The sequence below is a fragment of the Schistocerca americana genome, chromosome 8 (genome assembly GCF_021461395.2).
Source record: "Schistocerca americana isolate TAMUIC-IGC-003095 chromosome 8, iqSchAmer2.1, whole genome shotgun sequence".
Lineage (NCBI taxonomy): Eukaryota > Metazoa > Arthropoda > Insecta > Orthoptera > Acrididae > Schistocerca > Schistocerca americana.
In genome coordinates this window covers 492,249,498-492,267,838 of record NC_060126.1, presented here as the reverse complement: position 1 = coordinate 492,267,838, position 18,341 = coordinate 492,249,498, and the positions used below count along the sequence as shown (strand labels likewise).

General features: G+C 44.0%; 1 protein-coding gene across 1 annotated transcript in view; it reads right to left on the bottom strand.

Annotated features, from left to right (window-relative positions):
* Window positions 1-18,341, bottom strand: part of LOC124545432 (UDP-glucosyltransferase 2-like) — a 150,238-nt gene that overhangs the window by 94,801 nt on the left and 37,096 nt on the right. Inside the window, exon 2 of the mRNA XM_047124351.1 lies at window positions 5,497-5,743. Coding sequence (XP_046980307.1) covers window positions 5,497-5,743 — 247 coding nt within the window. The remainder of the gene's footprint in view (window positions 1-5,496; window positions 5,744-18,341) is intronic.

Sequence of the window (18,341 nt, the reverse complement as noted above, 5' to 3'; positions counted from 1 at the left end):
GCCACAGAGGAATTCAGAGCGTATTTCACGATTTTATTTGGTGCAGTTAATGCAGCTGTTTTACATATGTCCGTTTTTGTACACAAACCGTGCGGTTTGCTTCCAGATAATCTGACAACTGCTGCCGGTTAGCGCTGCGGTCACAAATGACGATGAGGAACACGCTGTGTTCCATGAGATGCAGCAGGTCGTTTTATATCATGCAGCTGCCACAACAGATACTAAATTTCGCTTGCTTCATGATGAGAGACACTTCCTATGTGAGAATGGATTTAGTAAGGGAATGGCCAAACCACTACAGTCGATTCGGCTTGTAAATTTTGAATAGACATTTTTAAAATGGTAATGATGACAGATTATGATGACCAAGGGAAGACCTTCCTCAATAGAGCTATAGTTGTTGTTGTCTTCAGTCCCACGACTGAGCTGAATCCACTCTCAATACTACTCTATTGTGGTAGCCTCTTCACGCCTCTATAAATACTGTAACTTATACCTTCTGAATTTGCTTACTGTATTCGTCTCTTGGTCTCCCTCTATCATTTTTACCCTTCCACTCTTCCCTCCAGTAATAAATTGGTGATCCCTTGACATCTCGGAATGTGTCCCACCAACCGATCCCTACTTCTAGTCAAGTTGTGCCGCAAATATCTCTCCTCCCCATTTCTCTTCAGTACCTCCTCAGTAGCTATGTGCTCTACTCACCTAATCTTCAACATTCTTCTGTAGCACCACATTTCAAAAGCTTCTATTCTCTTCTTATCTAAACTGTTTATCGTCCATATTTAACTTCCATACATGTCTACACTCCATACAAATACTATCAGAAAAGACTTCTTGACACTTAAATTTATACTCTTATGTTAACAACTTCCTCTTCTCCAGAAAAGTTTTTCTTGCCATTGACAGTCAACTGTTTATATCCTCTCTATTTCAGCCATCCTCACGTGCTTTGCTGCCCTAATAGCAAAACTCATCTATTACTTTCAGTGTCTCCTTTCCTAATCTAATTCCCTCAGCATCACCTGATTTAATTTCGACTACATTCCATTATAATCACTTTGCTTTTGTTGATGTTCGTCTTATATCCTCCTTTCCATACACTGCACATTTCCTTTGCTGCATGTGACAGAATAACAATGTCATCAGCATAGTTTTTGTTTCTTTTCCCTGATCTTTAATTCCTACTCCAGATTTTTCTTTTGTCAGTGTACGGACTGAATAACATTGGCGATACACACAAACCATGACTCAGTCCTTTCTCAACCACTGCTTCCATTTCTTGCCCCTCGACTCTTATAATTCCTGTCTGGTTACTGTACAAGCTGTAAATAGCCTTTTGCTCACTGTATTTTAGCCCTGCTACCTTCGGAATTTCAAAGAGAGTATCCCAGTCAACATTGTCAAAAGCTTTCTCTATGTCTACAAATGCTACGAATGTATATTTTCCTTTCTTTAATCTGTTTTCTAAGAAAAGTCGTAGGGTCAGAATTGTATAGTGTGTGCCTATACTTCTCTGGAATCTTCTTTCTGTCCTTTATGATCTTCCCAGATACTGGTGTCTACCAGTTTTTCAATTCTTCTGAAAAGAATTAGCGTCAGTACTTTGCAACCATGACTGATTCAACTGCTAGTTCGGTATTATTTACACCTATCAGCACCTGCTTTCTTTACAAAGCAGGAGAGGTATTGTTATATATATAAAAGTACAGGGAACCTTTGTTCTAGCACAGCTTGTCCAAGAAAGTATGTAGGAGTGTAGCTGTGAAGTTTGGGAAGCAGGGAAGGAGCACTGGGGAAAGGGAAGCTGTGAGGAGTGGGGCGAAGGGGCGGCTTGATATTGGCTGGATAGCTCACTACATAAGAGCATGACCACGGAACAGGTCCTGGGTATGAATCCTGGTCAGATGTTGTTGTTGTTGTGGTCTTCAGTCTTGAGACTGGTTTGATGCAGCTCTCCATATTACTCTATCCTGTGCAAGCTTCTTCATCTCCCAGTACTTATTGCAACCTACATCCTTCTGAATCTGCTTAGTGTATTCATCTCTTGGTGTCCCTCTACGATTCTTACCCTCCACGCTGCCTTCCAATGCTAAATTTGTGATCCCTTGATTCCTCAGAACATCTCCTACCAACCGGTCCCTTCTTCTTGTCAAGTTGTGCCACAAACTCCTCTTCTCCCCAGTTCTGTTCAGTACCTCCTCATTAGTTATGTGATCTACCCATCTAATCTTCAGCATTCTTCTGTAGCGCCACATTTAGAAAGCTTCTATTCTCTTCTTGTCCAAACTAGTTATCGTCCATGTTTCACTTCCATACAGGGCTACACTCCATACAAATACTTCCAGAAACGACTTCCTGACACTTAAATCTATACTCGATGTTAACAAATTTTTCTTCTTCAGAAATGCTTTTCTTGCCATTGCCAATCTACATTTTATATCCTCTCTACTTCGACCATCATCAGTTATTTTGCTCCCCAAATAGCAAAACTCCTTTACTACTTTAAGTGTCTCATTTCCTAATCTAATTCCCTCACCATCATCCGACTTAATTCGACTACTTCCATTATCCTCGTTTTGCTTTTGTTGATGTTCATCTTATATCCTCCCTTCAAGACACCATCCATTCCGTTCAACTGCTCTTCCAAGTCCTTTGCTGTCTCTGACAGAATTAAAATGTCATCGGCGAACCTCAACATTTTTATTTCTTCTCCATGGATTTTAATACCTACTCCGAATTTTTCTTTTGTTTCCTTTACTGCTTGCTCAATATACAGACTGAATAACATCGGGGAGAGGCTACAACCCTGTCTTACTCCCTTCCCAACCGCTGCTTCCCTTTCATGTCCCTCGACTCTTATAACTGCCATCTGGTTTCTGTACAAATTGTAAATAGCCTTTCGCTCCCTGTATTTTACACCTGCCACCTTTAGAATTTCAAAAAGAGTGTTCCAGTCAACATTGTCAAAAGCTTTCTCTGAGTCTACAAATGCTAGAAACGTAGGTTTGTCTTTCCTTAATCTAGCTTCTAAGATAAGTCGTAAGGTCAGTATTGCCTCACGTGTTCCGATATTTCTACGGAATGCAAACTGATCTTCCCCAAGGTCGGCTTCTACCAGTTTTTCCACTCGTCTGTAAAGAATTCGCGTTAGTATTTTGCAGCTGTGACTTATTAAACTGATAGTTCGGTAATTTTCACATCTGTCAACACCTGCTTTCTTTGGGATTGGAATTATTATATTCTTCTTGAAGTCTGAGGATATTTCGCCTGTCTCATACATCTTGCTCACCAGATGGTAGAGTTTTGTCAGGACTGGCTCTCCCAAGGCCGTGAGTAGTTCCAGTGGAATGTTGTCTGCTCCTGGATCCTTGTTTCGACTCAGGTCTTTCGGTGCTCTGTAAAACTCTTGAAGCAGTATCGTATCTCCCATTTCATCTTCATCTACATCCTCTTCCATTTCCATAATATTGTCCTCAAGTACATCGCCCTTGTATCGACCCTCTATATACTCCTTCCACCTTTCTGCTTTCCCCTCTTTGCTTAGAAGTGGGTTTCCATCTGAGCTCTTGATATTCATACAAGTGGCTCTCTTTTCTCCAAAGGTCCTTTTAATTTTCCTGTAGGCAGTATCTATCTTACCCGTTGTGAGATAAGCCTCTACATCCTTACATTTGTGCTCTAGCCATTCCTGCTTAGCCATTTTGCACTTCCTGTCGATCTCATTTTTGAGACGTTTGTATTCCTTTTTGCCTGCTTCATTTACTGCGTTTTTATAATTTCTCCTTTCATCAATTAAATTCAATATTTCTTCTGTTACCCAAGGATTTCTACTAGCCCTCGTCGTTTTACATCCTTGATTCTCTGCTGCTTCCACTACTTCATCCCTCAGAGCTACCTATTCTTCTTCTACTGTATTTCTTTCCCCCATTCCTGTCAATTGTTCCCTTATGCTCTCCCTGAAACTCTGTACAACCTCTGGTTTAGTCAATTTATCCAGGTCCCATCTCCATAAATTCCCACCTTTTTGCAGTTTCTTCAGCCTTAATCTACAGTTCATAACCAATAGATTGTGGTCAGAGTCCACATGTGCCTCTGGAAATGCCTCACAATTTAAATCCTGGTTATTAAATCTCTGTCTTACCATTATATAATCTGTCTGATACCTTCTGGTATCTCCAGGATTCTTCCGTGTATACAACCTTGTTTTATGATTCATGAACCAAGTGTTAGCTATGATTAAGTTACGTTCTCTGCATAATTCTACCAGACGGCTTCCTCTTTCATTTCTTACCCGCAATTCATATTCACGTACTATGTTTCCTTGTCTCCCTTTTCCTACTCTCGAATTCCAGTCATCCATGACTATTAAATTTTCTTCTTCCTTCACTACCTGAATAATTTTTTTTATCTCATCATACATTTCATCAATTTCTTCATCATCTGCATAGCTAGTTGGCATATGAACTTGTGCTACTGTAGTAGGCGTGGGCTTTGTGTCCATCTTGGCCACAATAATTTGTTCACTATGCTGTTTGTAGTAGCTTACCCGTACTCCTATTTTTTGTTCATTATTAACCCTAATCCTGCTTTACCCCTATTCGATTTTGTATTTATAACCCTGCATTCACCTGACCAAAACTCTTGTTCCTCCTGCCACCGAACTTCACTAATTCCCACTATATCTAACTTTAACCTATCCGTATTCCTATTTAAATTTTCTAACCTACCTGCCCGATTAAGGGATCTGATATTCCACGCTACGATCAGTAGAACGCCAGTTTTCTTTCTCCTGATAACGAAGTTCTCTTGAATAGTCCCCGCCCGGAGATCCGAATGTGGGAGTATTTTATCTCCGGAGTATTTTACCTAAGAGGACGCCATCATCATTTAACCATACAGTAAAGCTCCATGCCCTCGGGAAAAATTACGGCTGTAGTTTCCGCTTGCTTTCAGCCGTTCGCAGTACTACTACAGCAAGGCCGTTTTAGTTAGTTCAAAGGAGGCTCTGAGCACTATGGGACTTAACATCTGAGGTCATCAGTCCCCTAGAACTTAGAACTACTTAAACCTAACTAACCTAAGGACATCACACACATCCATGCCCGAGGCAGGATTCGAACCTGCGACCGTAGCGGTCGCGCGGTTCCATACTGAAGCGCCTAGAACCGCTTGACCACACCGGCCGGCGTTTTAGTTAGTGTTACAAGGCCAGATTAGTCAATGATCCAGACTGTTGCCCCTGCAACTACTGAAAATGCTGCTGCCCCTCTTGCACCTACAGTACGACCACCTGTATTGCTGAGGCAAGCAAGCCTCCCCACCAACGGCAAGGTCCATGGTTCATGGGGGGCCTGGTCTGATATACAGTTTTAATCTGCCAGGAAGTTTCAAAGCAGAGCACCGTGCGCTGCAGAGAGATATTCGTTCTGTTTTTCTTTTCTGAGATTTCTTGTTATATTACGGGATTCAGTGTAGAAGTGAGAGGTGGCTTACCCTGAGGTGCGGCGCCCTGCGAGGCCTCGAGGCTGATGTGCTCCCAGCCAGGCGGCGGATTCTCCTCGGGGAAGTAGGCGATGACGGTGAGGCGGTGCCCGCGGGCCGCCAGCGCGTGCAGCAGCTGCCGGAACACGTGCCAGTGGCTCTTGCTGGGGAAGGGGAACGCCGCCAAGATGTCCGCCGCCTCGCAGGCAGGCCCCAGCGCCGACAGCGCCACGGCGGCGGCCACCGCCACCAGCAGGACCTGCCGCGTAAACATGTAAAGGCAAGGCGTCAATCATCGAGGAAATAATAATAGTCTACCGACAGTGAAATTCGCGTACAAGTCTACTTCTTTCCTCACCTACTGGACTATCTAATACGTTTAAACTTCTTCCTATTATTGATAGAGCCGATATTTCCACCACTTCTTTGCTGAGTCAGTAATTTCATCACCTTTGCTGACTGTGTATTACTTTCTGTGTTGCAAAATACCTCGGAAATACTCTGTCGGAAAAAAATTACAACGCCAGAATAATTAATGTGGAATAATGAAATTTCAGGAATACATGTGAGTTGTTGTTATTCTGGTCTTCAGTCCTGAGACTGGTTTGATGCAGCTCTCCATGCTACTCTATACTGCGCAAGCTTCTTCATCTGCCAGTACCTACTGCAACCTACATCCTTCTGAATCTGCTTAGTGTATTCATCTCTTGGTCTCTCTCTACGATTTTTACCCTCCACGCTGCACTCCAATACTAAATTGGTGATCCCTTGATGCCTCAGAACGTGTCCCACCAACCGATCCCTTCTTCTAGTCAAGTTGTGCCACAAACTTCTCTTCTCCCCAGTCCTATTCAATACCTCCTCATTAGTTATATGATCTACCCATCTAATCTTCAGCATTCTTCTGTAGCACCACATTTCGAAAGCTTCTATTCTCTTCTTGTTCAAACTACTCATCGTCCATGTTTCACTTCCATACATGGCTACACTCCACACAAATTGTGTACCTAACATATTTAAGTGATAAACTTTGCAAGATCACAGGTTACTGTAAGCGCGAGATAAGCTATTGCAAATGTGAAATGCTGGTACATTAACAACCGGTGTAACCGCCATGCTGTTGAATTCAGGCATGAATTATTTTACTGGAGCCGGCTGTCAGTTTGTGGGATGAAGTTCCATGTCTGTTGCACTTAGTTGATCAATACAGGGATTGTTAATGCTGGCTGTGTATGACGCTGGAGTTGTCCAATGATGTTCCGTATGAGCTCGATTGGAGACAGATCTGGCGATCAAGCAGGCCAAGGCAACATTTCGACACTCTTGAGAGCACGTTGGCTTACCACAGAGGTATGTGGGCGAGCGTTATTCTGTCGGAAAACACCTCCTGTAATGCTTTCCATTAATGGCAGCACATCGGGTCGAATCACCAGGGCGACGTACAAATTCGTAGTCAGTGTCTGTGGGATAAGCACGAGAGTGTTTCTGTTGTCATACGAAACTGCACCACAGAGCATGCCCCCAGGTGCAAATCCAGTGTGTCAGCGTGCAGACAAGTCGGTTGCAAGCCGTCAGCTGCCCCCTTCGAACTGACACACAACCAGCACTGCCACCGCGGCAGACCCTAATTCCACTAGAAAACACAACAGACCTCCACCCTGCCCTCCAATGACCTCTCGCTTGACATCACTAAAGTCGCAAATGGCTGTGGTTTGGGGTCAGTAGAGTGACGCTACATGGTGTCTGGCTCGCAGCTCTCTTTGAAGTAACGAATCTGTAACAGTTCGTTGCATCGCCGTCACGCCAACCGCTGCTCAGACTGCTGCTGCAGATGCAGTACGATGCAACAGAGCCATATCCCTAACACTGGCCTTCCCTGACGGTAGTGCCAAGTAGAGATGTGGCGATTCGTGAATGAATCATTCATTTGAACGACTCTAAATAAAGAATGGTAAGAATCGAATCGTCATACGGACGAATCGTCGTTCAAAAGAATCGTAAGAACGATTGCGTGTCTCCGAGTCGTAACGATTTTCAAGTTCCAACGATTCATCCATTCTTAGTACCCTATGCTTCGAAGGCAACTTCCGAATCAGGCCGAGTCGTGCCGAATGATTACGACCGCCAGATGGCAGTCAAGTGGAGGATGCGTGTGAACAAAGGAAGCTCGGAACGAACAAACGAAGTTTGTGGGCCGTAATATTACTCGTGAAAACTAAGCTGAACTTGGCGGTGGCTGGCGGGAACGAGCGTAAAGGCATTTCCCATTTACTATCGCTACCATCAGCCACCGCGCCGACGTCAGCTTAGCTTGGGCGAGTAATACACGAACTAGTGATAACAGAAACGATATACAGCGAGTACACAGGTCCAAATACACACGATTAAAATCAAGAAATCTAAGTATGATGAATAAATACTTACCTCTTATTTGTCGAAGATGCAATGCAAAACACACACACCTTCTTTACACACGAGCAATAGCACTTGGATTATGTATTATATTTCGCGTATCTCGAAAACGGCCCTAACAATTTGGATTAAATTTTCTATGTAGACAGGTCTTTGCTTTTTGTGTTCACCTACGTAGTTCCATTCTTTCGTAAAAAGTCAATTTTGCAATATATATATCCTACATAGTTCCATTCGTAAAAACGCAATTTTATATTATAAAAGCGCTATTTCAGATATTTTTATAACGCCATCTCGTAAAACTTTGTTAGTACGTATTGAATGTAGTTAAGGTTTTGGTTTTTATGTTTATCTGTATATAGGTATCTTTCCTTACAGCACGCTAAATTTGCTGTGTGGGAGGGCTGTCAGCTGCGTTATGAATTACAAGGGTGATGTGGACTTGGAAAGACATCTTAGCACAGAAAAACATAGGATGATATGAGCCGAATCACGTCTGCCTCACTGCTAGATTTTGTTACTATAAAACAGACGTCTGTAGTTAGATACGTTTAAGACACACAACCAAACTGGCATACCACGTAATTTTGCACCACCTTTCGCACAAATCGACTCCTCTTTTCTGGCATACTGAAACAAAACAAAAGATGCAATCAAATCAAACGTGACCTTTCATCAATTAAGGCACTACACGTATAAATCGAGAATCAGACTTGTAACGTCATATGCATGTTTGCTCTTAAATAAACTATTTCTGGCATATCTTATCATGACACAGTTCGATTGTAACCCCGCTGACAATTTCAGACATGTCCTGCCATCTGTGAGTAAGATGTAGAACTTTTTGCATTCCGTAAGAATCGTGCCATCGCAGACTAGAATGAATTGTGAAAGAATCGTGAACGAATAGTAGGAATGGGTTCGGAATGTGACATTGAATCATAGGAATCGAATCAGGAAAAAGAATGGTGTTGCCTAACTATAGTGCCCGGTTGCCGTCCTGAGTCCGGTCTTCTTGCGACCGTACGTTTTCGTTACTACCGCTGCCAGCAAGCACTTACAGTGGCTACATTCTCGCCAAGTCTTCCTACAGTATTTCAGAAGCAACATCCAACTTCTCGTAGCCGTACTACCTGAACTGGTTAAAACTCAGCGAGGTGTTGATAAACGGCGTCTTTGTCGCCTTAAAGTCATTCTTGGCTAACATCAACGCACCACGTCCAATCTCAAAGGCAAATAACTCTCACGCCCGTTGCAGTGTGTATTTAAAGCAAATCTAATCTGCTTCCTCTTGGTGGCGCTACTAACGCCGATCTTACGCTACTTGCGCGAAATCTGAACATGCGTCACCTTTTAGATGTTGGAACACGCCTAGCAACTTTCCTTTGCGTCGCACATCTCCTCCTCAGCGTTGCGATTCCTCCCTCCGTCATCGTTTTAAACAGTAGTCTTTGTTTCTTTAGAAGTTTCTTTACTGTGACTGTGTACCATGGTGCTTTCCAATCATTATGAACTATTTTACTGGGTACATACCTACCCAGTGAAACTATTCTTTTAAACTAGAGCCACAGTTTCCCTGCCGGCCGGTGTGGCCGTGCGGTTCTAGGCGCTTCAGTCTGGAACCGCGTGACCGCTACGGTCGCAGGTTCGAATCCTTCCTCGGGCATGGATGTGTGATCTGATCTTAGGTTAGTTACGTTTAAGTAGTTCTCGGTTCTAGGGGACTGATGACCACAGATGTTAAGTCCGATAGTGCTGAGAGCCATTTGAACCACAATTTCCCTACATGATCTTCTCCTGTACCGAAAGTTTGAAACTCGTCATTGAGATACAACTCTATTGCTGTTTTATTTAGTTTACTGAATATGTAGATTTTTCTACTTGTTTTGGCTCTTAGGACTTAGGGCTATTCTGAGCGACCAGTTTCTGCCTACAAGACAGTACAAGGGGTGATCTATGACCGTGGGGCAAATGATCAGCAAGTCACCAGTCGATTTAGCTATTTTTGTCAGTAGGTCAATCTTGGAGATGCCGCTGTACCCTTATTTTCAGGCAGTTCCTCATCTGACCTCGCGATGCTAGGTAGACCCTGTTCCAGACCTCCATACCTCAGGAGAAATCTGAGAAGTTAAAAAAAGTTTTTAAATTTGTGGTAAGGTCTTATGGGACCAAACTGCTGAGGTCATCTGTAGCTAAGCTTACACACTACTTAATCTAACTTAAACTAACTTACGCTAAGGACGACACACACACACCCATGCCCGAGGGAGGACTCGAACCTCGGACGGGGGGAGCCGCGCGGACCGTTACAAGACGCCCTAGACCGCACGGTTACCAAATGCGGCTCTGAGGAGGTATCAGGAATCGCACCCAGTCCATCCACACCGAAAACAGCGACGCTAACCGTTCGCGAAAGTGCTATTAAACTCCACTGTGTATCCTAGACATTGATGCGCACTCTATATGGAAATATCTCTGGTTCTACTACTATGGTTATGAAGTGCTAAGTCAGTGAAGTTGGACAGAGGACAGAGAGAGCAGGGCAGAGCGAGGAAGACCTGGTGGGAACGATGGCGGTGGAATAGACTGATCCACTCGTTTGGAAATCTTATCCACTACAGGTAATGGATGTGAAACTATCACAACAACAAGAAGGAGTTGTGTGACATAAACGGAACGTGGTAGACGTGTTTCTTCATATAAAAGACGATGTACCTTCAAAAATCGCGCCAGTCGCATAAGAGAGGCGCTAGTAGCACCACTATCAGCATGTAAATCAGATTTGCTTTAAATATATTCTGCAATGCTTGTGAGCGTTAGTCAGCTCTGAGACTGGGCGTGGTGAGCTGACGTTAGTCAATAACGCCTGTAAGGTGACACAGGCACCATTACCTACAATTCACTGGGTTTGAACGAGCTTATGTAATAGGGCTACATCTACATCTACATTTATACTCCGCAAGCCACCCAACGGTGTGTGGCGGAGGGCACTTTACGTGCCACTGTCATTACCTCTCTTTCCTGTTCCAGTCGCGTATGGTTCGCCGGAAGAACTACTGCCGGAAAGCCTCCGTGCGGGCTCGAATCTCTCTAATTTTACATTCGTGATCTCGGGAGGTATAAGTAGGGGGAAGCAATATATTCAATACCTCATCCAGACACGCATCCTCTCGAAACCTGGACAGCAAGCTACACCGTGATGCAGAGCGCCTCTCTTGCAGAGTCTGCCACTTGAGTTTGCTAAACATCTCCGTAACGCTATCACGGTTACCAAATAACCTTGTGACGAAACGCGCCGCTCTTCTTTGGATCTTCTCTAACTCCTCCGTCAACCCGATCTGGTACGGATCCCACACTGACGAGCAATACTCAAGTATAGGTCGAACGAGTGTTTTGTAAGTCACCTCCTTTGTTGATGGACTACATTTTCTAAGGACTCTCTCAATGAATCTCAACCTGGCACCCGCCTTACCAACAATTAATTTTATATGATCATTCCACTTCAAATCGTTCCGCACGCATACTCCCAAATATTTTACAGAAGTAACTGCTACCAGCGTTTGTTCCGCTATCATTTAATCATACAATAAAGGATTCTTCTTTCTATGTATTCGCAATACATTACATTTGTCTATGTTAAGGGTCAGTTGCCACTTCCTGCACCAAGTGCCTATCCGCTGCAGATCTTCCTGCATTTCGCTGCAATTTTCTAATGCTGCAACTTCTCTGAATACTACGGCATCATCCGCGGAAAGGCGCATGGGACTTCCGACACTATCTACTAGGTCATTTATATATATTGTGTAAAGCAATCGTCCCATAACATTCCCTGTGGCACGCCAGAGGTTACTTTAACGTCTGTAGACGTCTCTCCATTGAGAATAACATGCCGTATTCTGTTTGCTAAAAACTCTTCAATCCAGCCACACAGCTGGTCTGATATTCTGTAGGCTCTTACTTTCTTTATCAGGCGACAGTGCGGAACTGTATCGAACGCCTTCCGGAAGTCAAGGAAAATGGCATCTACCTTTGAGCCTGTATCTAATATTTTCTGGGTCTCATGAACAAATAAAGCGAATTGGGTCTCACACGATCGCTGTTTCCGGAATCCATGTTGATTCCTACAGAGTAGATTCTGGGTTTCCAGAAACGACATGACACGCGAGCAAAAAACATGTTCTAGAATTCTACAACAGACAGACGTCAGAGATATAGGTCTATAGTTTTGCGCATCTGCTCGACGACCCTTCTTGAAGACTGGGACTACCTGTGCTCTTTTCCAATCATTTGGGACCTTCCGTTGCTCTAGAGACTTGTGGTACACGGCTGTTAGAAGGGGGGCAATTTCTTTCGCGTACTCTGTGTAGAATCGAATTGGTATCCCGTCAGGTCCAGTGGACTTTCCTCTGTTGACTGATTTCAGTTGCTTTTCTGTTCCTTGGACACTTATTTCGATGTCAGCCATTGTTTCGTTTGTGCTATGAGGAGCTGTATGCTCCTGCAAAAACACTTGGCAAGCACGTGGCCACCGTACGTGATTGTTGACAGCGGTGGTCACGAGAATGTAAAGTCGCAAGAAGACCGACCTCCGGACGGCCAAGTGTCATTACCGAGAGGGAAGGCCATAGTCTTCGGCGTATGGCTCTGGCGCCATGTGTTGGTTACAAGGAGGTCAGTTGAGGGCCTGCAGCCAACCCGTCTGCATGCTACACACACACTGGATGGATCTACACTTGGATTTATGGTCTGGGGTGCGATTTCATATGACAGTAAGGGCGCTCTCGTGTTTATCCCACGCAGCCTGACTGCAAATCTGTCAATCTGGTGAATTGACCTGTCGTACTGGCATTCATGAATCGTATTCCAGGGGGTGTTTTCCAACAGGATAACACCCGCATGCATATCGCTGTTGTAACCCAACGTGCTCTACAGAGTGCCAACATGTTGTCTTGGCCTGTCTGGTGACCAGATCTGTCTCCAATCGAGCACATATGGGACATTATCGAATGACAATTCCAACGTCATCCACAACCAGCATTGGTTCAAATGGCTCTGAGCACTATGGGACTTAACTTCTGACGTCATCAGTCCCCTAGAACTTAGAACTACTTAAACCTAACTAACCTAAGGACATCACACACATCCATGCCCGAGGCAGGATTCGAACCTGCGACCGTAGCGGTCGCGCAGTTCCAGACTGTAGCGCCTAGAACTGCTCGGCCACCTCGGCCGGCCAACCAGCATTAGCTGTCCCTGTATTGACTGGCAAAGTGCAACAAGCATGGAACTCCATCCCACAAACTGACCTCCGGCAACTGCAGAACACAATACATGCACGTTTGCAGCTTTTAATTCAACATTCTGACGGTTACACCGGTTGCAAATGTACCAGCAGTTCACGTTTGCAATGTCTTATCTCACACGTACATTAACCTGTGATCTTGCAACGTCAGTCACTTAAATATATTACCTACACAAATTTACTTCTGAAATTTCATTGCACTATATTGATTGCAGATTTTCCCGTCATTGTATTTCTATACACCAGCATAGTCCATGCCGAGGAAAAGAAATGTGCGAAGCGATCACTGGTAAAGTATTATTACGTTACAAGACTTGTGAGGCTTGGAATGGTTAGAAAAATTTCAAACAACGTTAAGACATAAGAAAATTTATTGTTTGCCATTAAAATAGAAAGTGAGCGCAGCAATTTATAAATTAGCTACCTGCGCAGAAAAGGGGATTATTTTGAAGCAATTCAGATTCATTAAATCAGAAATATATCAGCATTCCTGTATTTCTTTCCGTATAGTAGGGTAAAATGTGCTTCTCTGATTGGCTACTGGAATACTACTTTTCCTTGACTTCACTGAAAATCATTTCGTCCACATTAACGAACATTTTGAAAAGCAAATGGCAATCTGATAACCCAGTCACGACGATAATGCTGCAGAGACTTTTGATGGAGTGAAAATCAACTGACGGAGCAGAAATCTGGCGGCGAAACTGTTATTTAAGTAATCGACGCTGAACTGTGCAACAGCAACCAGGAGTGGAACTGGGAAACCAGTTAAACAAAAACCAGATTTTGGAATATACATACAGATAGTACGCTACGATCCAAACTTTCCGTTTGGTAACGACCAGAAAACAGGTTGGAATCACCAAAACGACTCACAAAGGGGAAACTCCCCATTGCATCCCCCCTCAGCTTTAGTGTAAGTGGGCCTAGTGCACAGCCCATGAAAAACTGAACACAGATCAAGCATGAAAACAGGAAGAAGGTGTGCTGGACTGTGAAAAAAAGCAAAATAGGAACAGTGAACGGTCCAAGAGGAGCCGGGACAGAAATGCCATCGTGGTTAAGTGGTTTCGGTGTTGGGCTGCCAAGCGGCCGACTCGTGTGCGATCTTGTGGTGCCAATCTTTTTTTTCCGCTGTTAGCTTTATTCAAATTTGTGTCTGTGTCGTGGTGTAACGTCCGTTTGCAACAGCGAGATGTAGGTAGGGATCTATAATGACAGTTGTTTTTGCACAACTAATCCAGTAGCAGCCGAAAGGAACTCGTTTTGAATGGAACCGCTAACGTTTGATGACAAGGCGACAAGTCAACCGAATCCTTCACCGGAAAACACGTCTGGCGTGTCATACACAGCATTAGTCACAGTACGTGTGTCATGTGATAGAAATACGTTATCGTAGCACCTAATTTGTACGACTGGTAAGAGCGAGAGATCTGCCACCTTGCCCGATATACACACATCAAAAGAAGTTTTGCATCACCTCGATTCCGAGAGTTCTGGAGCCTGTTCAGAAAATCGGAATAGAGATCAACATAAACATCATTTCTGCCATTTTTATTGCTCATGAAGTTGTACTACCATACAGCGAGACCTTCAGAGGTGGTGGTCCAGATTACTGTAGTCACCGGTACTTCTAATACCCAGTAGCACGTCCTCTTGCATTGATGCATGCCTGTATTCTTCGTCGCATACTATCCACAAATTCATCAAGGCACTGTTGGTCCAGATTGTCACTCTCCTCAACGGCGACTCGGCGTAGATCCCTCAGAGTGGTTGGTGGGTCACTTCGTCCATAAACAGCCGTTTTCAATCTATCCCAGGCATGTTCGAGAGGGTTCATGTCTAGAGAACATGCTGGCCACTCTAGACGAGCGATGTCGTTATCCTGAAGGAAGTCATTCACAAGATGTGCACGATGGGGGTGTGAATTGTCGTCCATGAAGACGAATGCTTCTCCAATATGCTGCCGATATGGTTGCACTATAGGTCGGAGGATGGCATCTACGTTTCGTACAGCCGTTACGGCGCCTTCCATGACCACCAGCTTCGTACGTCGACCTCACATAATGCCACCTCAAAACAGCATGGAACCACCATCTTGCTGCACTCGCTGGACAGTGTGTCTAAGGCGTTCAGCCTGAACGGGTTACCTCCAAACACGTCTCCGACGATTGTGTGGTTGAAGGCATATGCGACACTCATCGGTGAAGAGAACATGATGCCAATCCTGAGCGGTCCATTCGACATGTTGTTGGGCACATCTGTGCCGCGATGCATGGTGTTGTGGCTGCAAATGTGGACCTCGCCATGGACGTCGGGAGCCGAGTTGCGCATGGTGCAGCCTATTGCGCACAGTTTGAGTCGTAACACGACGTCCTGTGGCTGCACGAAAAGCATTACTCAACATGGCGGCGTTGCTGTCGGGGTTTCTCCGAGCCATAATCCGTAGGCAGCGGTCATCCACTGCGGTAGTAGCCCTTGGGCGGCCAGAGCGAGGCATTTCTTCGACGGTTCCTGTCTCTCTGTGCCTTCTGCATGTCCGAAGAACATCGCTTTGGTTCACTCCGAGACGCCTGGACACTATCCTTGAAAGAGCCCTTCCCGGCACAAAATAACATTGCGGAAGCGATCGAACCGCGGTATTGACCGTCTAGCAATGGTTGAAGTACAGAGAACACGAGCCGTGTACCTTCTTCCTGGTGGAATGCCTGGAACTAATCGGCTGTCGGACCCCCTCTGTCTAATAGGCGCTGCTCATGCATGGTTGTTTACATATTTGGGCGGGTTTAGTGACATCTCTGAACAGTAATATGGACTGTGTCTGTGATACAATATCCACAGTCAACGTCTATCGTCAGTAGTTCTGGGACTGCGGTGATGCAAAACTTTTTTTGATCTGTGTAGATGTGATCACTCCCAAGGGAATGATGAAAACATAATAGTTTGTCACGTGAGATGCAACAAATGATCGCAATAGTTTCATAATCATCCAGTTTTTCTGTGCTCTGTCAAAACATGTGTTTTTAACGTTTCTGAAGTAGCGTTCCTTTGTTGTAACATAGTTCTCACCCACTTATTTGTTGTTTTCATTTCTGTGAGATGTCTGTGTGGTGTCTCGCCTGCTCTCAACTATTCATAAGATTTATTTGCGACGGTAACGTATTTTTACCACGTGACTCATATTCTTTAAACAGTGTGTAGTACAACTGCCCAGACTCATAAATAGATCAAACATTTCAATGACCGGACGGACAATTCGTAATGTTCTTGGAAAAAAAACACGAGGTAGTTTTGAACATGGCTCGCTCGCTTGGCAGTCCTACACCGTGACCACCTATGACGCCGTTGCTGTAGCACGCTGTTCTTTATTGCACTTCTTGTACTTGGACCGTTCACTATTTCTACTTGTTCAGTTTTGAACGGGCTATCTAACCCCTAAATCTGTGGGGGGAGGGGGGGTGCGATGTGCGATGGGGAGTTCCCTTTTCAGTACAATTTCAACTGACATCTACCTACTCACTAATGTAATGTAGTTATGAACCTGAAGGATCAGATCAGATTAGTGAATCACTTTAATCAGCCGAACAACGCCCCCCCCCCCCCCCCCCCACACACACAGAGACAGAGAGAGAGAGAGAGAGAGAGAGAGAGAGAGAGAGAGAGCCTAAAATGTGCCTAATAAGAATTGTGAAGTTTCTGTATTATGAGAGGTGGCAGTTTGGTTTGTAATATTTGACACAGAGAGCATGTTAGCTAAGGACTTGTTCAGAGGAGGCGCGTGCGCTAATACTGCAGGAAATGTGTTTAGGAAGCGTTTCCAGTTTAAGCATGTTTCAGTATTATAGCTTGTACCTTGGCTATTAGATCATTGTCAGATTAAGCATTTCATAGTATACATGGACTCAGGAAAGCTTCACACGACTGTTTACCGTTTTATTTTTGAAGCAGTGACTGTAAGGTGAGTTTTGTCAGAAGCATTCACTTCTTCCGTTTTATATCCAGACTAAATTAGCGCCTGTTGCTTCGCTCACGCACACTGTATGGTCTGCACAGATTTTATTTGTTTTTCTTTAATCGAATTTTTTCGTTCACAAGCTGCAATGCCTTCTACACTCTTAGCGCCAAATTAAGGTTATAGCAGTTCATCTTTTCCGAATGTACTTCTGACCAAGAAGCGATTCTTATAGCCGGATTCCAAGGTTTTTGTAAATCATGCCTTTTGCATTCTTGTAGTGATATTTCCATAGAAACTTTCATCTCCTTTCTTTATAACTAACAGGGAAGTGAAACACCAGTTTTCATAGATTTTCTAAAATATTTTAATACATCATTTGTAACGGCTTTATGTGAGCCGCTACGTGGTTCTGTGAATGTTAAGATCAGTGTAGCCAGCCATTGTGTAGAGTTTCGAATAATACTACGGGCTACGTGGGGTTTTCTACCGTGGGGTTTCCTACAAGGGTGCAGCAGGTAGCGAAGGTGTCCCGAGGAACCGGTTCCCTAACGAGGTGTTTGCAAACTGAGACTCCCCCACTGCTTGTCTACCCCAGTCGCTCACCCTCAGTGCAGGTGTTGTCACCGTTTCTCAGACAGTGTCGTCGTCGATCAGCATCAATAATTTCGCAAAATTAACTTGCCGATTCTGGAGTTTCGTCATATATGTCATACGAAAGTAATTATTTGTATTTGGCGGATCTCATTCACAAAAGTACGCCCTCAGCGGTATTTCTAAAGTTCTAATACACAATCTGCTAATTATTGAATTTTTATGTCAACAAAACTGAAATTTTACTTGGTAAATTTCTTACATAACATGGTCACTCGTCCTGTGAACCTTCCAGAATTTTTGGTGAGGAAAGCGGAATGAGGAATCAGACAGCTGGTTGCCTACTTTTCTGTCAGAGACTTTTAAACACGATCATATTTGCCTTTATTGTGCTCCAACAGGAGCATTTTTCAGCTGATTATTATGTAGTTCATTTTATAAAGATGAAATTCCAACTAGATGAACTTTGGTGGAGTCATCTATATTAAGCAACGAATTTTATCATCTGTAGACATCAAGAACAACACTCTAGTTATCGAGACTTTATACGCCGCATATAACCATAGGGAAATATACTGTAATTTCTTTCAGATGAAC